This window comes from Saccoglossus kowalevskii, chromosome 9, assembly GCF_978046115.1.
Source record: "Saccoglossus kowalevskii chromosome 9, keSacKowa6.1, whole genome shotgun sequence".
Taxonomy (NCBI): Eukaryota; Metazoa; Hemichordata; class Enteropneusta; family Harrimaniidae; genus Saccoglossus; species Saccoglossus kowalevskii.
This window is the reverse complement of record NC_140649.1, coordinates 39,206,117-39,224,022: the sequence shown is the minus strand read 5'-3', so window position 1 is coordinate 39,224,022 and position 17,906 is coordinate 39,206,117. Positions and strand designations below refer to the sequence as shown.

At 42.7% G+C, this 17,906-nt stretch overlaps 1 protein-coding gene across 2 annotated transcripts in view; it reads right to left on the bottom strand.

Moving 5' to 3' along the window:
* LOC100378590 (tubulin polyglutamylase TTLL7-like) overlaps nt 1–17,906 on the bottom strand; it is a 68,131-nt gene that overhangs the window by 39,351 nt on the left and 10,874 nt on the right. For both annotated transcript variants that reach the window (XM_085503509.1, XM_085503510.1), the window contains exon 2: nt 3,702–4,217. In XM_085503509.1, the coding sequence (XP_085359635.1) occupies nt 3,702–3,801 (100 nt within the window). In that variant the 5' untranslated portion in view covers nt 3,802–4,217. The remainder of the gene's footprint in view (nt 1–3,701; nt 4,218–17,906) is intronic.

Sequence of the window (17,906 nt, the reverse complement as noted above, 5' to 3'; positions counted from 1 at the left end):
GTTGAAATATTTAAGTTGTTGTTTCTTGATAAAACAGTCAATAAGGTACCTTCCTAGCTCACCATAAACAGCCATTTTTGGTGTGAATTTTGAGAGACCAAGAATGAACCGACAAAATGAAAGATGGACATCCTCAATTGCAGACTTAGTTGTGCTTTCATCACCCCAAACATCACTACCATATACAATAATTGATCTTAATGTTGGACAGAATACCATGGGATTATATATAATAATCAAGTACAGCAAGCAACTTAATAAATTAAAACATGCGGCATACAGATTATCATAGAGAATACCAGCTGCAGCATTTTTATTGAGTCATTCTTTTCTTTCCCTAATATCCGAGTACTTCCTGTAACTCGGTATATATAGTATAATATTAATTTACACAAAAAATACAATGGATTCAATTTACTGAACTATTGCTACAGACTACAGTTGGAACCAGTAATAAACAAAAACTGGAACTGTTTTTTTGGGGGGTTGGGGGGTTGGGGGGTTGGAGAGGTATTAATGACTCATTGTTTTTTTCCGAATATTCGACTACTGGGGTGGAGACCTTCAACATCAAAGCAGTCAATATAAATACAAAGATGAATATTTAGAAAATATAATTAAACAGTTTTAATGATTACATTTTACAAAATGTATAAGCAATGTGATATGGAAGTTAAGAAAATTTGGAAAACTGCTGTTGAAAAAAAAAATTAAGGAAAATGAACATTGATTTTGCAAATTATCAACAATATTTTTTGAATTAGTCAAAACAAAATTGGGAACCATCAATTAGTTTTCAAGTCGAACTTTCACACAAGTCAAAACATTTCATTAGTATTCAAAATGGCTGAAATTTCAGGCTTGAATGATGGTAACAATTGGAACAGGAATTACCTCAAATACCCACTAGTTTTATGTTATTTTAGGATACCTGAAATATTTGAAATAACTGTCAAAGTAGGGTTAAAATGCTATAATTGTCTATAGGTAAATCACCAAGACACTGTTTTCCTGATTTGTATTTACTTTTTGTCATTCATTTTATGAAACCTTTTACTAGTTAGCTGAATTCATTCTAAACATTATGAAAATAAAATAAAAATACAAACGAAAAAGTGTCTTCTTATTCTATTTTGACCCAAATACTGTAGTAAGGGGCAATCATGAACAAAACAGTTAAAACTTATGAAATTTATGATACCAGTAATCATACTCTAGCATTTGTTCACTGACCTGCATTGCAGCAGTTAACTAACATTTCTGAAATCTTAATCTAAATCTATAAGCATTGAGACATGTGTGTTCCAACATGAATAAAGAAACAACACAAAATAGTTAATTTGATTGGAATATAAGAATATGCTAGGTAGCTTACCTGTAAATCGAGAAAATTACACCAGTATAGAGCAAACTGCATGTTGTGTTTGTTTTACTGATAGTTGTCAGGAAACTAAATCATTTTACTTACTACAAAAAGCATTGTTGAGTTCCTCAATGGTACATCAATTATGGATGATGTCGCCTTTCATTATATTATCTAATTTAAATATTAAATCACGAACTCAGAGAATAGCGGTTAACTTATGCAGCTGGATATTGCAGTTATTATTTGTTGTTGTGCTGGACTATCATCAGCGTTTTTTGGGAATATTTTGAGCCAGGCAATAGTTGTTTCAGTTTATTTTATTTTTTATTAGTATTAAGCATACATCTTTTAACTAGAAGGTAGAAGGTTGGAAGGGTATCCTGACAGGTAGAGGATTGGATGGGTATCATGACAGGTAGAGGGTTGGATGGGTATCATGACAGGTAGAGGGTTGGATGGGTATTGTGACAGGTAGAAGGTTGGATGGGTATCCTGACAGGTAGAGGGTTGGATGGGTATCCTGACAGGTAGAGGGTTGGATGGGTATCCTGACAGGTAGAGGGTTGGATGGGTATTGTGACAGGTAGAGGGTTGAATGGGTATCCTGACAGGTAGAGGGTTGGATGGGTATTGTGACAGGTAGAGGGTTGGATGGGTATTGTGACAGGTAGAGGGTTGGATGGGTATCCTGACAGGTAGAGGGTTGGATGGGTATCATGACAGGTAGAGGGTTGGATGGGTATTGTGACAGGTAGAGGGTTGAATGAGTATTGTGACAGGTAGAGGGTTGGATGAGTATCATGACAGGTAGAGGGTTGGATGGGTATTGTGACAGGTAGAGGGTTGAATGGGTATTGTGACAGGTAGAGGGTTGGATGAGTATCCTGACAGGTAGAAGGTTGGATGGGTATCCTGACAGGTAGAAGGTTGGATGGGTATCCTGACAGGTAGAAGGGTATCATGACAGGTAGAAGGTTGGATGGGTATCCTGACAGGTAGAAGGTTGGATGGGTATCCTGACAGGTAGAAGGTTGGATGGGTATCCTGACAGGTAGAAGGTTGGATGTGTATTGTGACAGGTAGAGGGTTGAATGGCTATTGTGACAGGTAGAGGGTTGGATGAGTATCCTGACAGGTAGAAGGGTATCATGACAGGTAGAAGGTTGGATGGGTATCCTGACAGGTAGAAGGTTATCCTGACAGGTAGAAGGTTGGATGGGTATCCTGACAGGTAGAAGGTTGGATGGGTATCCTGACAGGTAGAAGGTTGGATGGGTATTGTGACAGGTAGAGGGTTGAATGGGTATTGTGACAGGTAGAGGGTTGGATGAGTATCCTGACAGGTAGAAGGGTATCATGACAGGTAGAAGGTTGGATGGGTATCCTGACAGGTAGAAGGTTGGATGGGTATCCTGACAGGTAGAAGGTTGGATGGGTATTGTGACAGGTATAGGGTTGGATGGGTATCCTCACAGGTAGAAGGTTGGATGGGTATCCTCACAGGTAGAAGGGTATCATGACAGGTAGAAGGTTGGATGGGTATTGTGACAGGTAGAAGGTTGGATGGGTATTGTGACAGGTAGAGGGTTGGATGGGTATTGTGACAGGTAGAGGGTTGGATGGGTATCCTCACAGATAGAAGGTTGGATGTGTATCATGACAGGTAGAAGGTTGGATAGGTATTGTGACAGGTAGGTTGGATGGGTATTGTGACAGGTAGAAGGTTGGATGTGTATCCTGACAGGGAGAGGGTTGGATGGGTATTGTGACAGGTAGAGGCTTGGATGAGTATCCTGACAGGTAGAAGGTTGGATGGGTATTGTGACAGGTAGAGGGTTGGATGAGTATCCTGACAGGTAGAGGGTTGGATGGGTATCCTCACAAGTAGAAAGGTATCCTGACAGGTAGAAGGTTGGATGGGTATTGTGACAGGTAGAGGGTTGAATGGGTATTGTGACAGGTAGAGGGTTGGATGAGTATCCTGACAGGTAGAAGGTTGGATGTGTATCATGACAGGTAGACATGTTTACTGTCATGAATCAACATAAAAGACATAACATAAACCACATAATTTGAAAGGCCAGCAATGTTCAATTGGCAATATTCATAAAACTGATACTGATAGACAGTTTGCTTTTGATAACAATCTACATCAACAGCTTCTTGAATGTCTTACTCTCACAATGCCAGATTGGCCTCAATGACAAATCAAATTGAAAAAAAAATATATATTCTTAAACTTGCACTGCATCAATAGATTTTGTGTAGAAAACACCACACTTCAAATAAAAAGTTGTCACCATGGTAATTTCCTTTGTTATTTCGGAGTACTTACCTTTATCATACGAGGACAATGATGAGATAGATGCACTACTTGTCACTGACATTTTATACACAGGTAATGAAGAAGCTGACGGCATCCTGGCCATATGCATTTAGTTACTGCTCTCACATTGTAATCTGATTTAATCACAGATGTGCAATTGGAATTTGATGCACACTGGGACGAGAGACGAAGAAGACTTGATTGAGAGTTTGTGAAAGTTTTCAAGTATGCTTCCTTGGGTTAATGTACTTGAATATGTCACAGTCTTGATAAACAGTACATAGCTGGTGACTAGGCTACCTGACACATGTGTTTAGATATGCCATCAATGCCCCACATCAAAAGATATGTAAAACAGGGGAATTTGCTTTAGTGGTGGCTTCCATTCACTGGTACATGCACCATACACTTTAAAACACGACTGGATAAAGTCAAAAAAATGATCAACTGGTTGGTTTTCTTCTGGCTTGCTTGATGCAGTGAAACACACAAAGTAAATGTCTCAGCAGATTACAGAGCGGGACCCTGAGAAATAACAAGAAACACCTGTTTCATTATTAAAGAAATTCACAATTGTCAAAACGCGGCCAACCTATTGTGCCATTAAACACAAATTAGGAATAGCGGTGACTTGGAAACACGAATAACAAAAAAATCACATTCATCCGTCAATACCGTAAACTTTATACACAGGCTATGATTAGTAATTCCACTCTCTATGATTAGTAATGCCACTCTGATGATTTACACACAAAAGATGTTCATCAAAAACACACAAGCTTTAATGCAATCTACCATAACCATAATCAAAACTTCTATTCTTGCTGTAAAATAACCATTCTTTTTTTTTTTATTGGAATCTTGTTTTAGAACTGCCTGTAAAAATTATACTTCATTTTCAGACTCACCGACTTTGGCACAAATTAAAAACCAAATTCAATCTAGATAGATTGATACATAATTCTGATAACCAACTCAATGGGTATTTAAAACTGACGATAGTGTAATTCGGGGCCTGCTCGTGGCACTAACATTAACAGTATGTATTAGAGCAGGCATATTTGACCTTGCCAATTTGTATGTTAGACTGGATAATATCAGGTTCTGTGTATTCACTAGTGCATTTGATTTTTTTTGATGTTTTTTGAATATTTGTTCGATATGGAATACACGTTGTGATGAGCAGCCATTTTAGAATTTTACATATTGTCTTGTGCTCATCCTCACATGTGACATTTGCATTTTTTTCTCTCAAAACTTGTTTTTTGTGTGATTTTGCAAGGCTAGTTGAAAAAATGTTCAGAAACAGTTTTTTATTATATAGTACCATGAGGGTAACCGCAACCAGGCTATTTTGTTGGGTTTTACTATTTTTAGCTTTACCAATCACGATATTATGTTATTTATATACATACATGTATGTATATGTCAAATATTAAGAGATATTGAGATTAAGTTCTCAAACCATGGTACTTCGCATTATGGCAGAGAAATTATTTAACAGTTAATGATTATTTTTTTCAAATATTATAATAAACATTTTTTTAAATAAACATTATCTAGCACTGAAAACAATAGAATTTACTGTTCTGTAAACAATAGTATACGCATTCATTTAAGAAGTATTTGCACTTATTCCAGCATTTGAAATTTTCCTTATTTTTGGATAAAGTATTTTAGAAAAACTGAACATGTTTACATGTTTAATATGTATAGTGAATAACAGAAAATACAATCACTGAACACAAACTATGATACGACCATTCAGACACACCTTTTGGCTCATGCCCACATGCTACAATCTCCATCATGGATACCAATAATGATAATTGTGCAAGAAAAACAAGACTGTATTTTGAATAATCCAGAGTGACAGCTGATTTGACTTAATTATATAGATCCTGTATTTTTACACCATTTCAACATATTTACACTGACCATATGTTTATAAATACAACAATGTATATTTCAGTGCCTTGTACGAATTGTTGATGAAGGAACTACGCTCCCCAAGGTTTGTAGAGAAAACAACATTTTCCATTCCCAACTGGACTACCATTCCCAACTAGACTACCATTCCCAACTGGACTACCATTCCCAACTAGACTACCATTCCCAACTAGACTACCATTCCCAACTGGACTACCATTTCCAACTAGACTACCATTCCCAACTGGACTACCATTCCCAACTGGACTACCATTTCCAACTGGACTACCATTCCCAACTAGACTACCACTCCCAACTAGACTACCACTCCCAACTAGACTACCACTCCCAACTAGACTACCACTCCCAACTAGACTACCACTCCCAACTAGACTACCACTCCCAACTAGACTACCACTCCCAACTAGACTACCACTCCCAACTAGACTACCACTCCCAACTAGACTACCACTCCCAACTAGACTACCACTCCCAACTAGACTACCACTCCCAACTAGACTACCACTCCCAACTAGACTACCATTCCCAACTAGACTACCATTCCCAACTAGACTACCATTCCAAACTAGACTACCACTCTCAACTAGACTACCATTCCCAACTAGACTACCATTCCCAACTAGACTACCACTCCCAATTAGACTACCACTCCCAATTAGACTACCATTCCCAACTAGACTACCATTTCCAACTAGACTACCATTCCCAACTAGACTACCATTCCCAACTAGACTACCATTCCCAACTAGACTACTATTCCCAACTAGACTACATGTACCATTTCCAACTAGACTACCATTCCCAACTAGACTACCATTCCCAACTAGACTACAATTTCTAACTAGACTACCATTCCCAACTAGACTACCATTCCCAACTAGACTACCATTCCCAACTAGACTACCATTCCCAACTAGACTACCATTCCCAACTAGACCACCATTCCAAACTAGACTACCATTTCAAACTGGATGACCATTCCCAACTGAACTACCATTCCAAACTAGACTACCATTCCAAACTTGACTACCATAGGTTGTCCTACACTAAAATAACAAAGTATAGGTTGTCCAACACAACAAATATTAGTTTGAGTGCTACAGGAATTTGAGGCACAGATCCTGTTATAAAATATTACAGATATGCTAATTTGATGCGGTTTCTTGAGGTTGTCGTGAACAATAGCTCATTGTATGTAAAATTACTATGAATACAAAAGAGTGATTATCCCCTGTACCTTAGAAACGAACCATACACTGTTGCCAGAATTGAAACTGTCAATACTTTAATAGATTTAATTTGATAACAAACATCAGCTGCACTTTGACCTTTTTAAAGTCTACTTTTGTCACCTTTCAAAAAATAGAACTACAGAAAATTTTCTAATAAGACAGTCCACAAATTTGGACCAAAATCAACAGAAAAATTATAGAAGAATACATAAGCAGAGCTGAGAGAATTGAAGATATCATCATGAAATAAACAAATCTGAAAGTGGCCCACCTGTAGTACCTATATGTATAATACCAAAGCAATCAGACTTGTAGTTATTAACAAGTCAAAAATATTACTTTTTACCAAAAATAACAAAAATTAGAGAATTGAAAATATCATCATGAAATGAACAAATTTAAAAGAGGTCTACCCAAAGTACATACACACCAAGTATCAGTGCATTCAGGCTTGTAGCTTTCAAGAAGAAGTCGAAAAAATAACAAGCAGCCTGTCGGCTAAGGTGTAGCTCCGCTGTTAGTAATGCATATTTCAATTAAGAACTGTTGATGTCATTAGAAAATGAACAATAAGTATAGTATCAAAGCAATCTGTTTGATTGAGAAGTCGAAAATATCACTTTTTACCAAAACTGACAACAAATATTCATCAAAATTAGAGAATTAAAGATATCATCACGAAATGAACAAATCAAAGAGAGGTTTGCCCAAAGTATATATACACCAAATACAGTATCAAAGCAATAAGAATTGTAGTTTTCAAGAAGAAGTAGAAAAAGTAAAAAGTTGACACTGACGACACCGGACAATCAGTCATATGATAAGCTCCGCTTTACAAAGTGGACAGCAGAGCTAAAAATTAAAGCAGGGCAGTCGTAACCTGCGCATGTGTTGCCATTGCTTGTCATTGTTTACTAACAAACGTCTACCCATGAGCCTTTGCATTTTTAGCGTGTGTTGTTATTGTCGCTTGGGACTCAATTCCTGCGCCTGCGCAGATGACGACCGTCCTGCTTTCAACATATTGCCACAAAATGAACAAATTTGTCAAAAGGTCCACCTAGAAGTTAACACAATAATCGAAGCAATTGAGTATAAAAAATTCGTCACAAACTGAACAAATCTAACAGTGGTCCACCAGAGGTATCTATACATGTACATATATATACAATATCAAAGCAATCTGTCGTGCAGTTGTCAAGTCAAAAATATCACATTTTACATAAAATAACAAAAATATTCATTCATCATGAAAAGAACAAATCTAAGAGAGGTCCACCCAAAATACATAGATACACCAACTATCAATCAAAGCAATCAGACTTTCGGTTTTTAAGAAATCAAAAATGTAAAAGTTGATGTAGTCAATGATGGACAATCAATAACATCAACACAGTCATCATCAGAGCTAATAAAAGCTTTGGCATATGTGAATAGTATACAATGTAAGAGAAAATTCAAGGTACAATGTATTTTACAATCAACGCAATATACAGTTACATTATTTTTCACTGATAAACACTGTAACCACATGTTCATGTAATGTCTATTTGCACAGATTCTTATTCTCCCTGAATTTTATTTTTGCTGATTTCTTCCCGCAAACAAAATAAATCACAAGACATTAGTGAAAACATGTGGTTCCAGGCAACAAAACCCAAACAACCTTTTTAACGAGGGCATTATCAGCATATCAACACAAAATGAACCAAGCATTTAAGTCACTCCTGAAGGACATAATATGAACCATTCCTAAGACTAAGGACAGTGAGTTTTATTTGTTAAAAGTAATGCCAGAAGTGGTCCTTATCTGCACGTTAACTCTGATGATGAAAGAAATTAGGTGGGCCATTGTGGTGCTGAGTCTTTGTGGTAAAGCATTGATGATTATTTGAATAACCTTCATAAATGCAACAGAACAGTTAACACAGACTGATGTCACACAATACTGTCTTGGTCATCGTCTTGACACACAGTGATACTGACAATACATGTACTACACATTCATCAACAGTGTTATATTCCTAAAATACTAGACTATTTCCTATCGTGCATCTGTTGCTGTGGCAACCAAGTGGCAACACCATGCTACGCCATCACCTGTGTTTAGTAAACAATGTTTTTTAAACTGATGGTTTTCCAGGGCTAGTTGTTTATATAGCATTGTTAACGCTGACCATTCATATACATTTTTGTACAAAAGTATAGTTAAACTTAGCAGTTGACAAAACAATAAACATATCTAATTAGCATATCTGTTCATAAACTAATGACCACCTTAAGTGTCTTGAAGGTGGTGTAAAGATTTAACTGAGTATTCAAAACATTATACAGTTTTCTTGCTCATTTGCATAAAAGATGCCTTTCATGATTTAATTGCAATTAAAAAATATAGTTATTGTGTGGCCATCACAGAATTTATGTGTTTTGGAATGCATTGGTGACATGAGTATTACTTTTGAAGTCAATTCAAACCATGGCGACACTGACTGTAGTCGCATTTCACAAACAGCTTTTTAACACGGACTAAGAGATCAAAAATATTAATCTGTACTGAGAATACAGGGTTTCTGAAAAAGTATATACATGTCTTTTTTTAAGCAAACCCCTACTAAAAAAGAAAAGTTGTTATCAAGTTTCAGTAAAATACAATTTTTAACAAGACTGAAAATACAAGCTTTTAAAGACTGTGCTGAAAATTAGTGCATTAAACCAATTATCTGACATCCAAGTGATGCCAACTACTTATTGATCAGTACATGTCAGGACAAACAAACTCTGCAAACAACATTTTTTATTCTGAAAATTGTTCTTAAACTTTTTCTAAAATTATGACAAAAATTCTTTAAAAAAACACTTTACTGAAATGTGTGGTGAACAAATTTGTTGTTATTTTTTTTCTGGTCTTTGTACAGTGTGATCTCAAATAGCTAATAGTTTACGTAATTGTCAAGTATCGCTTATCAATCTAAGTACAGTCATACATGTATAAAACACAATTAATTTTCATTCAACCGACCTTCAATGAATACAAGGTTCACCTCAAGATTGCATCAACTAATTGGTCCTAAAAGTCAGGACAACATAGGCGTGTATAATCCCAAGAGGAGATTCAAAAGTTGACCTTTTCTCTCCAAACATGTACAGTATGTATAAAAGGTTATCAACACTAGACTGCATGTATGACTGGACAATGGCACCGCTCAGTAACGCATGTATGACTGGACAATGGCACCGCTCAGTAACGCATGTATGACTGGACAATGGCACCGCTCAGTAACGCATGTATGACTGGACAATGGCACCGCTCAGTAACGCATGTATGACTGGACAATGGCACCGCTCAGTAACGCATGTATGACTGGACAATGGCACCGCTCAGTAACGCATGTATGACTGGACAATGGCACCGCTCAGTAACGCATGTATGACTGGACAATGGCACCGCTCAGTAACGCATGTATGACTGGACAATGGCACCGCTCAGTAACGCATGTATGACTGGACAATGGCACCGCTCAGTAACGCATGTATGACTGGACAATGGCACCGCTCAGTAACGCATGTATGACTGGACAATGGCACCGCTCAGTAACGCATGTATGACTGGACAATGGCACCGCTCAGTAACGCATGTATGACTGGACAATGGCACCGCTCAGTAACGCATGTATGACTGGACAATGGCACCGCTCAGTAACGCATGTATGACTGGACAATGGCACCGCTCAGTAACGCATGTATGACTGGACAATGGCACCGCTCAGTAACGCATGTATGACTGGACAATGGCACCGCTCAGTAACGCATGTATGACTGGACAATGGCACCGCTCAGTAACGCATGTATGACTGGACAATGGCACCGCTCAGTAACGCATGTATGACTGGACAATGGCACCGCTCAGTAACGCATGTATGACTGGACAATGGCACCGCTCAGTAACGCATGTATGACTGGACAATGGCACCGCTCAGTAACGCATGTATGACTGGACAATGGCACCGCTCAGTAACGCATGTATGACTGGACAATGGCACCGCTCAGTAACGCATGTATGACTGGACAATGGCACCGCTCAGTAACGCATGTATGACTGGACAATGGCACCGCTCAGTAACGCATGTATGACTGGACAATGGCACCGCTCAGTAACGCATGTATGACTGGACAATGGCACCGCTCAGTAACGCATGTATGACTGGACAATGGCACCGCTCAGTAACGCATGTATGACTGGACAATGGCACCGCTCAGTAACGCATGTATGACTGGACAATGGCACCGCTCAGTAACGCATGTATGACTGGACAATGGCACCGCTCAGTAACGCATGTATGACTGGACAATGGCACCGCTCAGTAACGCATGTATGACTGGACAATGGCACCGCTCAGTAACGCATGTATGACTGGACAATGGCACCGCTCAGTAACGCATGTATGACTGGACAATGGCACCGCTCAGTAACGCATGTATGACTGGACAATGGCACCGCTCAGTAACGCATGTATGACTGGACAATGGCACCGCTCAGTAACGCATGTATGACTGGACAATGGCACCGCTCAGTAACGCATGTATGACTGGACAATGGCACCGCTCAGTAACGCATGTATGACTGGACAATGGCACCGCTCAGTAACGCATGTATGACTGGACAATGGCACCGCTCAGTAACGCATGTATGACTGGACAATGGCACCGCTCAGTAACGCATGTATGACTGGACAATGGCACCGCTCAGTAACGCATGTATGACTGGACAATGGCACCGCTCAGTAACGCATGTATGACTGGACAATGGCACCGCTCAGTAACGCATGTATGACTGGACAATGGCACCGCTCAGTAACGCATGTATGACTGGACAATGGCACCGCTCAGTAACGCATGTATGACTGGACAATGGCACCGCTCAGTAACGCATGTATGACTGGACAATGGCACCGCTCAGTAACGCATGTATGACTGGACAATGGCACCGCTCAGTAACGCATGTATGACTGGACAATGGCACCGCTCAGTAACGCATGTATGACTGGACAATGGCACCGCTCAGTAACGCATGTATGACTGGACAATGGCACCGCTCAGTAACGCATGTATGACTGGACAATGGCACCGCTCAGTAACGCATGTATGACTGGACAATGGCACCGCTCAGTAACGCATGTATGACTGGACAATGGCACCGCTCAGTAACGCATGTATGACTGGACAATGGCACCGCTCAGTAACGCATGTATGACTGGACAATGGCACCGCTCAGTAACGCATGTATGACTGGACAATGGCACCGCTCAGTAACGCATGTATGACTGGACAATGGCACCGCTCAGTAACGCATGTATGACTGGACAATGGCACCGCTCAGTAACGCATGTATGACTGGACAATGGCACCGCTCAGTAACGCATGTATGACTGGACAATGGCACCGCTCAGTAACGCATGTATGACTGGACAATGGCACCGCTCAGTAACGCATGTATGACTGGACAATGGCACCGCTCAGTAACGCATGTATGACTGGACAATGGCACCGCTCAGTAACGCATGTATGACTGGACAATGGCACCGCTCAGTAACGCATGTATGACTGGACAATGGCACCGCTCAGTAACGCATGTATGACTGGACAATGGCACCGCTCAGTAACGCATGTATGACTGGACAATGGCACCGCTCAGTAACGCATGTATGACTGGACAATGGCACCGCTCAGTAACGCATGTATGACTGGACAATGGCACCGCTCAGTAACGCATGTATGACTGGACAATGGCACCGCTCAGTAACGCATGTATGACTGGACAATGGCACCGCTCAGTAACGCATGTATGACTGGACAATGGCACCGCTCAGTAACGCATGTATGACTGGACAATGGCACCGCTCAGTAACGCATGTATGACTGGACAATGGCACCGCTCAGTAACGCATGTATGACTGGACAATGGCACCGCTCAGTAACGCATGTATGACTGGACAATGGCACCGCTCAGTAACGCATGTATGACTGGACAATGGCACCGCTCAGTAACGCATGTATGACTGGACAATGGCACCGCTCAGTAACGCATGTATGACTGGACAATGGCACCGCTCAGTAACGCATGTATGACTGGACAATGGCACCGCTCAGTAACGCATGTATGACTGGACAATGGCACCGCTCAGTAACGCATGTATGACTGGACAATGGCACCGCTCAGTAACGCATGTATGACTGGACAATGGCACCGCTCAGTAACGCATGTATGACTGGACAATGGCACCGCTCAGTAACGCATGTATGACTGGACAATGGCACCGCTCAGTAACGCATGTATGACTGGACAATGGCACCGCTCAGTAACGCATGTATGACTGGACAATGGCACCGCTCAGTAACGCATGTATGACTGGACAATGGCACCGCTCAGTAACGCATGTATGACTGGACAATGGCACCGCTCAGTAACGCATGTATGACTGGACAATGGCACCGCTCAGTAACGCATGTATGACTGGACAATGGCACCGCTCAGTAACGCATGTATGACTGGACAATGGCACCGCTCAGTAACGCATGTATGACTGGACAATGGCACCGCTCAGTAACGCATGTATGACTGGACAATGGCACCGCTCAGTAACGCATGTATGACTGGACAATGGCACCGCTCAGTAACGCATGTATGACTGGACAATGGCACCGCTCAGTAACGCATGTATGACTGGACAATGGCACCGCTCAGTAACGCATGTATGACTGGACAATGGCACCGCTCAGTAACGCATGTATGACTGGACAATGGCACCGCTCAGTAACGCATGTATGACTGGACAATGGCACCGCTCAGTAACGCATGTATGACTGGACAATGGCACCGCTCAGTAACGCATGTATGACTGGACAATGGCACCGCTCAGTAACGCATGTATGACTGGACAATGGCACCGCTCAGTAACGCATGTATGACTGGACAATGGCACCGCTCAGTAACGCATGTATGACTGGACAATGGCACCGCTCAGTAACGCATGTATGACTGGACAATGGCACCGCTCAGTAACGCATGTATGACTGGACAATGGCACCGCTCAGTAACGCATGTATGACTGGACAATGGCACCGCTCAGTAACGCATGTATGACTGGACAATGGCACCGCTCAGTAACGCATGTATGACTGGACAATGGCACCGCTCAGTAACGCATGTATGACTGGACAATGGCACCGCTCAGTAACGCATGTATGACTGGACAATGGCACCGCTCAGTAACGCATGTATGACTGGACAATGGCACCGCTCAGTAACGCATGTATGACTGGACAATGGCACCGCTCAGTAACGCATGTATGACTGGACAATGGCACCGCTCAGTAACGCATGTATGACTGGACAATGGCACCGCTCAGTAACGCATGTATGACTGGACAATGGCACCGCTCAGTAACGCATGTATGACTGGACAATGGCACCGCTCAGTAACGCATGTATGACTGGACAATGGCACCGCTCAGTAACGCATGTATGACTGGACAATGGCACCGCTCAGTAACGCATGTATGACTGGACAATGGCACCGCTCAGTAACGCATGTATGACTGGACAATGGCACCGCTCAGTAACGCATGTATGACTGGACAATGGCACCGCTCAGTAACGCATGTATGACTGGACAATGGCACCGCTCAGTAACGCATGTATGACTGGACAATGGCACCGCTCAGTAACGCATGTATGACTGGACAATGGCACCGCTCAGTAACGCATGTATGACTGGACAATGGCACCGCTCAGTAACGCATGTATGACTGGACAATGGCACCGCTCAGTAACGCATGTATGACTGGACAATGGCACCGCTCAGTAACGCATGTATGACTGGACAATGGCACCGCTCAGTAACGCATGTATGACTGGACAATGGCACCGCTCAGTAACGCATGTATGACTGGACAATGGCACCGCTCAGTAACGCATGTATGACTGGACAATGGCACCGCTCAGTAACGCATGTATGACTGGACAATGGCACCGCTCAGTAACGCATGTATGACTGGACAATGGCACCGCTCAGTAACGCATGTATGACTGGACAATGGCACCGCTCAGTAACGCATGTATGACTGGACAATGGCACCGCTCAGTAACGCATGTATGACTGGACAATGGCACCGCTCAGTAACGCATGTATGACTGGACAATGGCACCGCTCAGTAACGCATGTATGACTGGACAATGGCACCGCTCAGTAACGCATGTATGACTGGACAATGGCACCGCTCAGTAACGCATGTATGACTGGACAATGGCACCGCTCAGTAACGCATGTATGACTGGACAATGGCACCGCTCAGTAACGCATGTATGACTGGACAATGGCACCGCTCAGTAACGCATGTATGACTGGACAATGGCACCGCTCAGTAACGCATGTATGACTGGACAATGGCACCGCTCAGTAACGCATGTATGACTGGACAATGGCACCGCTCAGTAACGCATGTATGACTGGACAATGGCACCGCTCAGTAACGCATGTATGACTGGACAATGGCACCGCTCAGTAACGCATGTATGACTGGACAATGGCACCGCTCAGTAACGCATGTATGACTGGACAATGGCACCGCTCAGTAACGCATGTATGACTGGACAATGGCACCGCTCAGTAACGCATGTATGACTGGACAATGGCACCGCTCAGTAACGCATGTATGACTGGACAATGGCACCGCTCAGTAACGCATGTATGACTGGACAATGGCACCGCTCAGTAACGCATGTATGACTGGACAATGGCACCGCTCAGTAACGCATGTATGACTGGACAATGGCACCGCTCAGTAACGCATGTATGACTGGACAATGGCACCGCTCAGTAACGCATGTATGACTGGACAATGGCACCGCTCAGTAACGCATGTATGACTGGACAATGGCACCGCTCAGTAACGCATGTATGACTGGACAATGGCACCGCTCAGTAACGCATGTATGACTGGACAATGGCACCGCTCAGTAACGCATGTATGACTGGACAATGGCACCGCTCAGTAACGCATGTATGACTGGACAATGGCACCGCTCAGTAACGCATGTATGACTGGACAATGGCACCGCTCAGTAACGCATGTATGACTGGACAATGGCACCGCTCAGTAACGCATGTATGACTGGACAATGGCACCGCTCAGTAACGCATGTATGACTGGACAATGGCACCGCTCAGTAACGCATGTATGACTGGACAATGGCACCGCTCAGTAACGCATGTATGACTGGACAATGGCACCGCTCAGTAACGCATGTATGACTGGACAATGGCACCGCTCAGTAACGCATGTATGACTGGACAATGGCACCGCTCAGTAACGCATGTATGACTGGACAATGGCACCGCTCAGTAACGCATGTATGACTGGACAATGGCACCGCTCAGTAACGCATGTATGACTGGACAATGGCACCGCTCAGTAACGCATGTATGACTGGACAATGGCACCGCTCAGTAACGCATGTATGACTGGACAATGGCACCGCTCAGTAACGCATGTATGACTGGACAATGGCACCGCTCAGTAACGCATGTATGACTGGACAATGGCACCGCTCAGTAACGCATGTATGACTGGACAATGGCACCGCTCAGTAACGCATGTATGACTGGACAATGGCACCGCTCAGTAACGCATGTATGACTGGACAATGGCACCGCTCAGTAACGCATGTATGACTGGACAATGGCACCGCTCAGTAACGCATGTATGACTGGACAATGGCACCGCTCAGTAACGCATGTATGACTGGACAATGGCACCGCTCAGTAACGCATGTATGACTGGACAATGGCACCGCTCAGTAACGCATGTATGACTGGACAATGGCACCGCTCAGTAACGCATGTATGACTGGACAATGGCACCGCTCAGTAACGCATGTATGACTGGACAATGGCACCGCTCAGTAACGCATGTATGACTGGACAATGGCACCGCTCAGTAACGCATGTATGACTGGACAATGGCACCGCTCAGTAACGCATGTATGACTGGACAATGGCACCGCTCAGTAACGCATGTATGACTGGACAATGGCACCGCTCAGTAACGCATGTATGACTGGACAATGGCACCGCTCAGTAACGCATGTATGACTGGACAATGGCACCGCTCAGTAACGCATGTATGACTGGACAATGGCACCGCTCAGTAACGCATGTATGACTGGACAATGGCACCGCTCAGTAACGCATGTATGACTGGACAATGGCACCGCTCAGTAACGCATGTATGACTGGACAATGGCACCGCTCAGTAACGCATGTATGACTGGACAATGGCACCGCTCAGTAACGCATGTATGACTGGACAATGGCACCGCTCAGTAACGCATGTATGACTGGACAATGGCACCGCTCAGTAACGCATGTATGACTGGACAATGGCACCGCTCAGTAACGCATGTATGACTGGACAATGGCACCGCTCAGTAACGCATGTATGACTGGACAATGGCACCGCTCAGTAACGCATGTATGACTGGACAATGGCACCGCTCAGTAACGCATGTATGACTGGACAATGGCACCGCTCAGTAACGCATGTATGACTGGACAATGGCACCGCTCAGTAACGCATGTATGACTGGACAATGGCACCGCTCAGTAACGCATGTATGACTGGACAATGGCACCGCTCAGTAACGCATGTATGACTGGACAATGGCACCGCTCAGTAACGCATGTATGACTGGACAATGGCACCGCTCAGTAACGCATGTATGACTGGACAATGGTTACCAGTATGCTATAGTCACACCATCTTTAAACAGACAATGGCATTCAATGATGGGAGGAACTAGAAGGTCATTTTACAGTCATATTTTCACATAATTCAATGATGGGAGGAACTAGAAGGTCATTTTACAGTCATATTTTCACATAATTCAATGATGGGAGGAACTAGAAGGTCATATTACAGTCATATTTTCACATAATTCAATGATGGGAGGAACTAGAAGGTCATTTTACAGTCA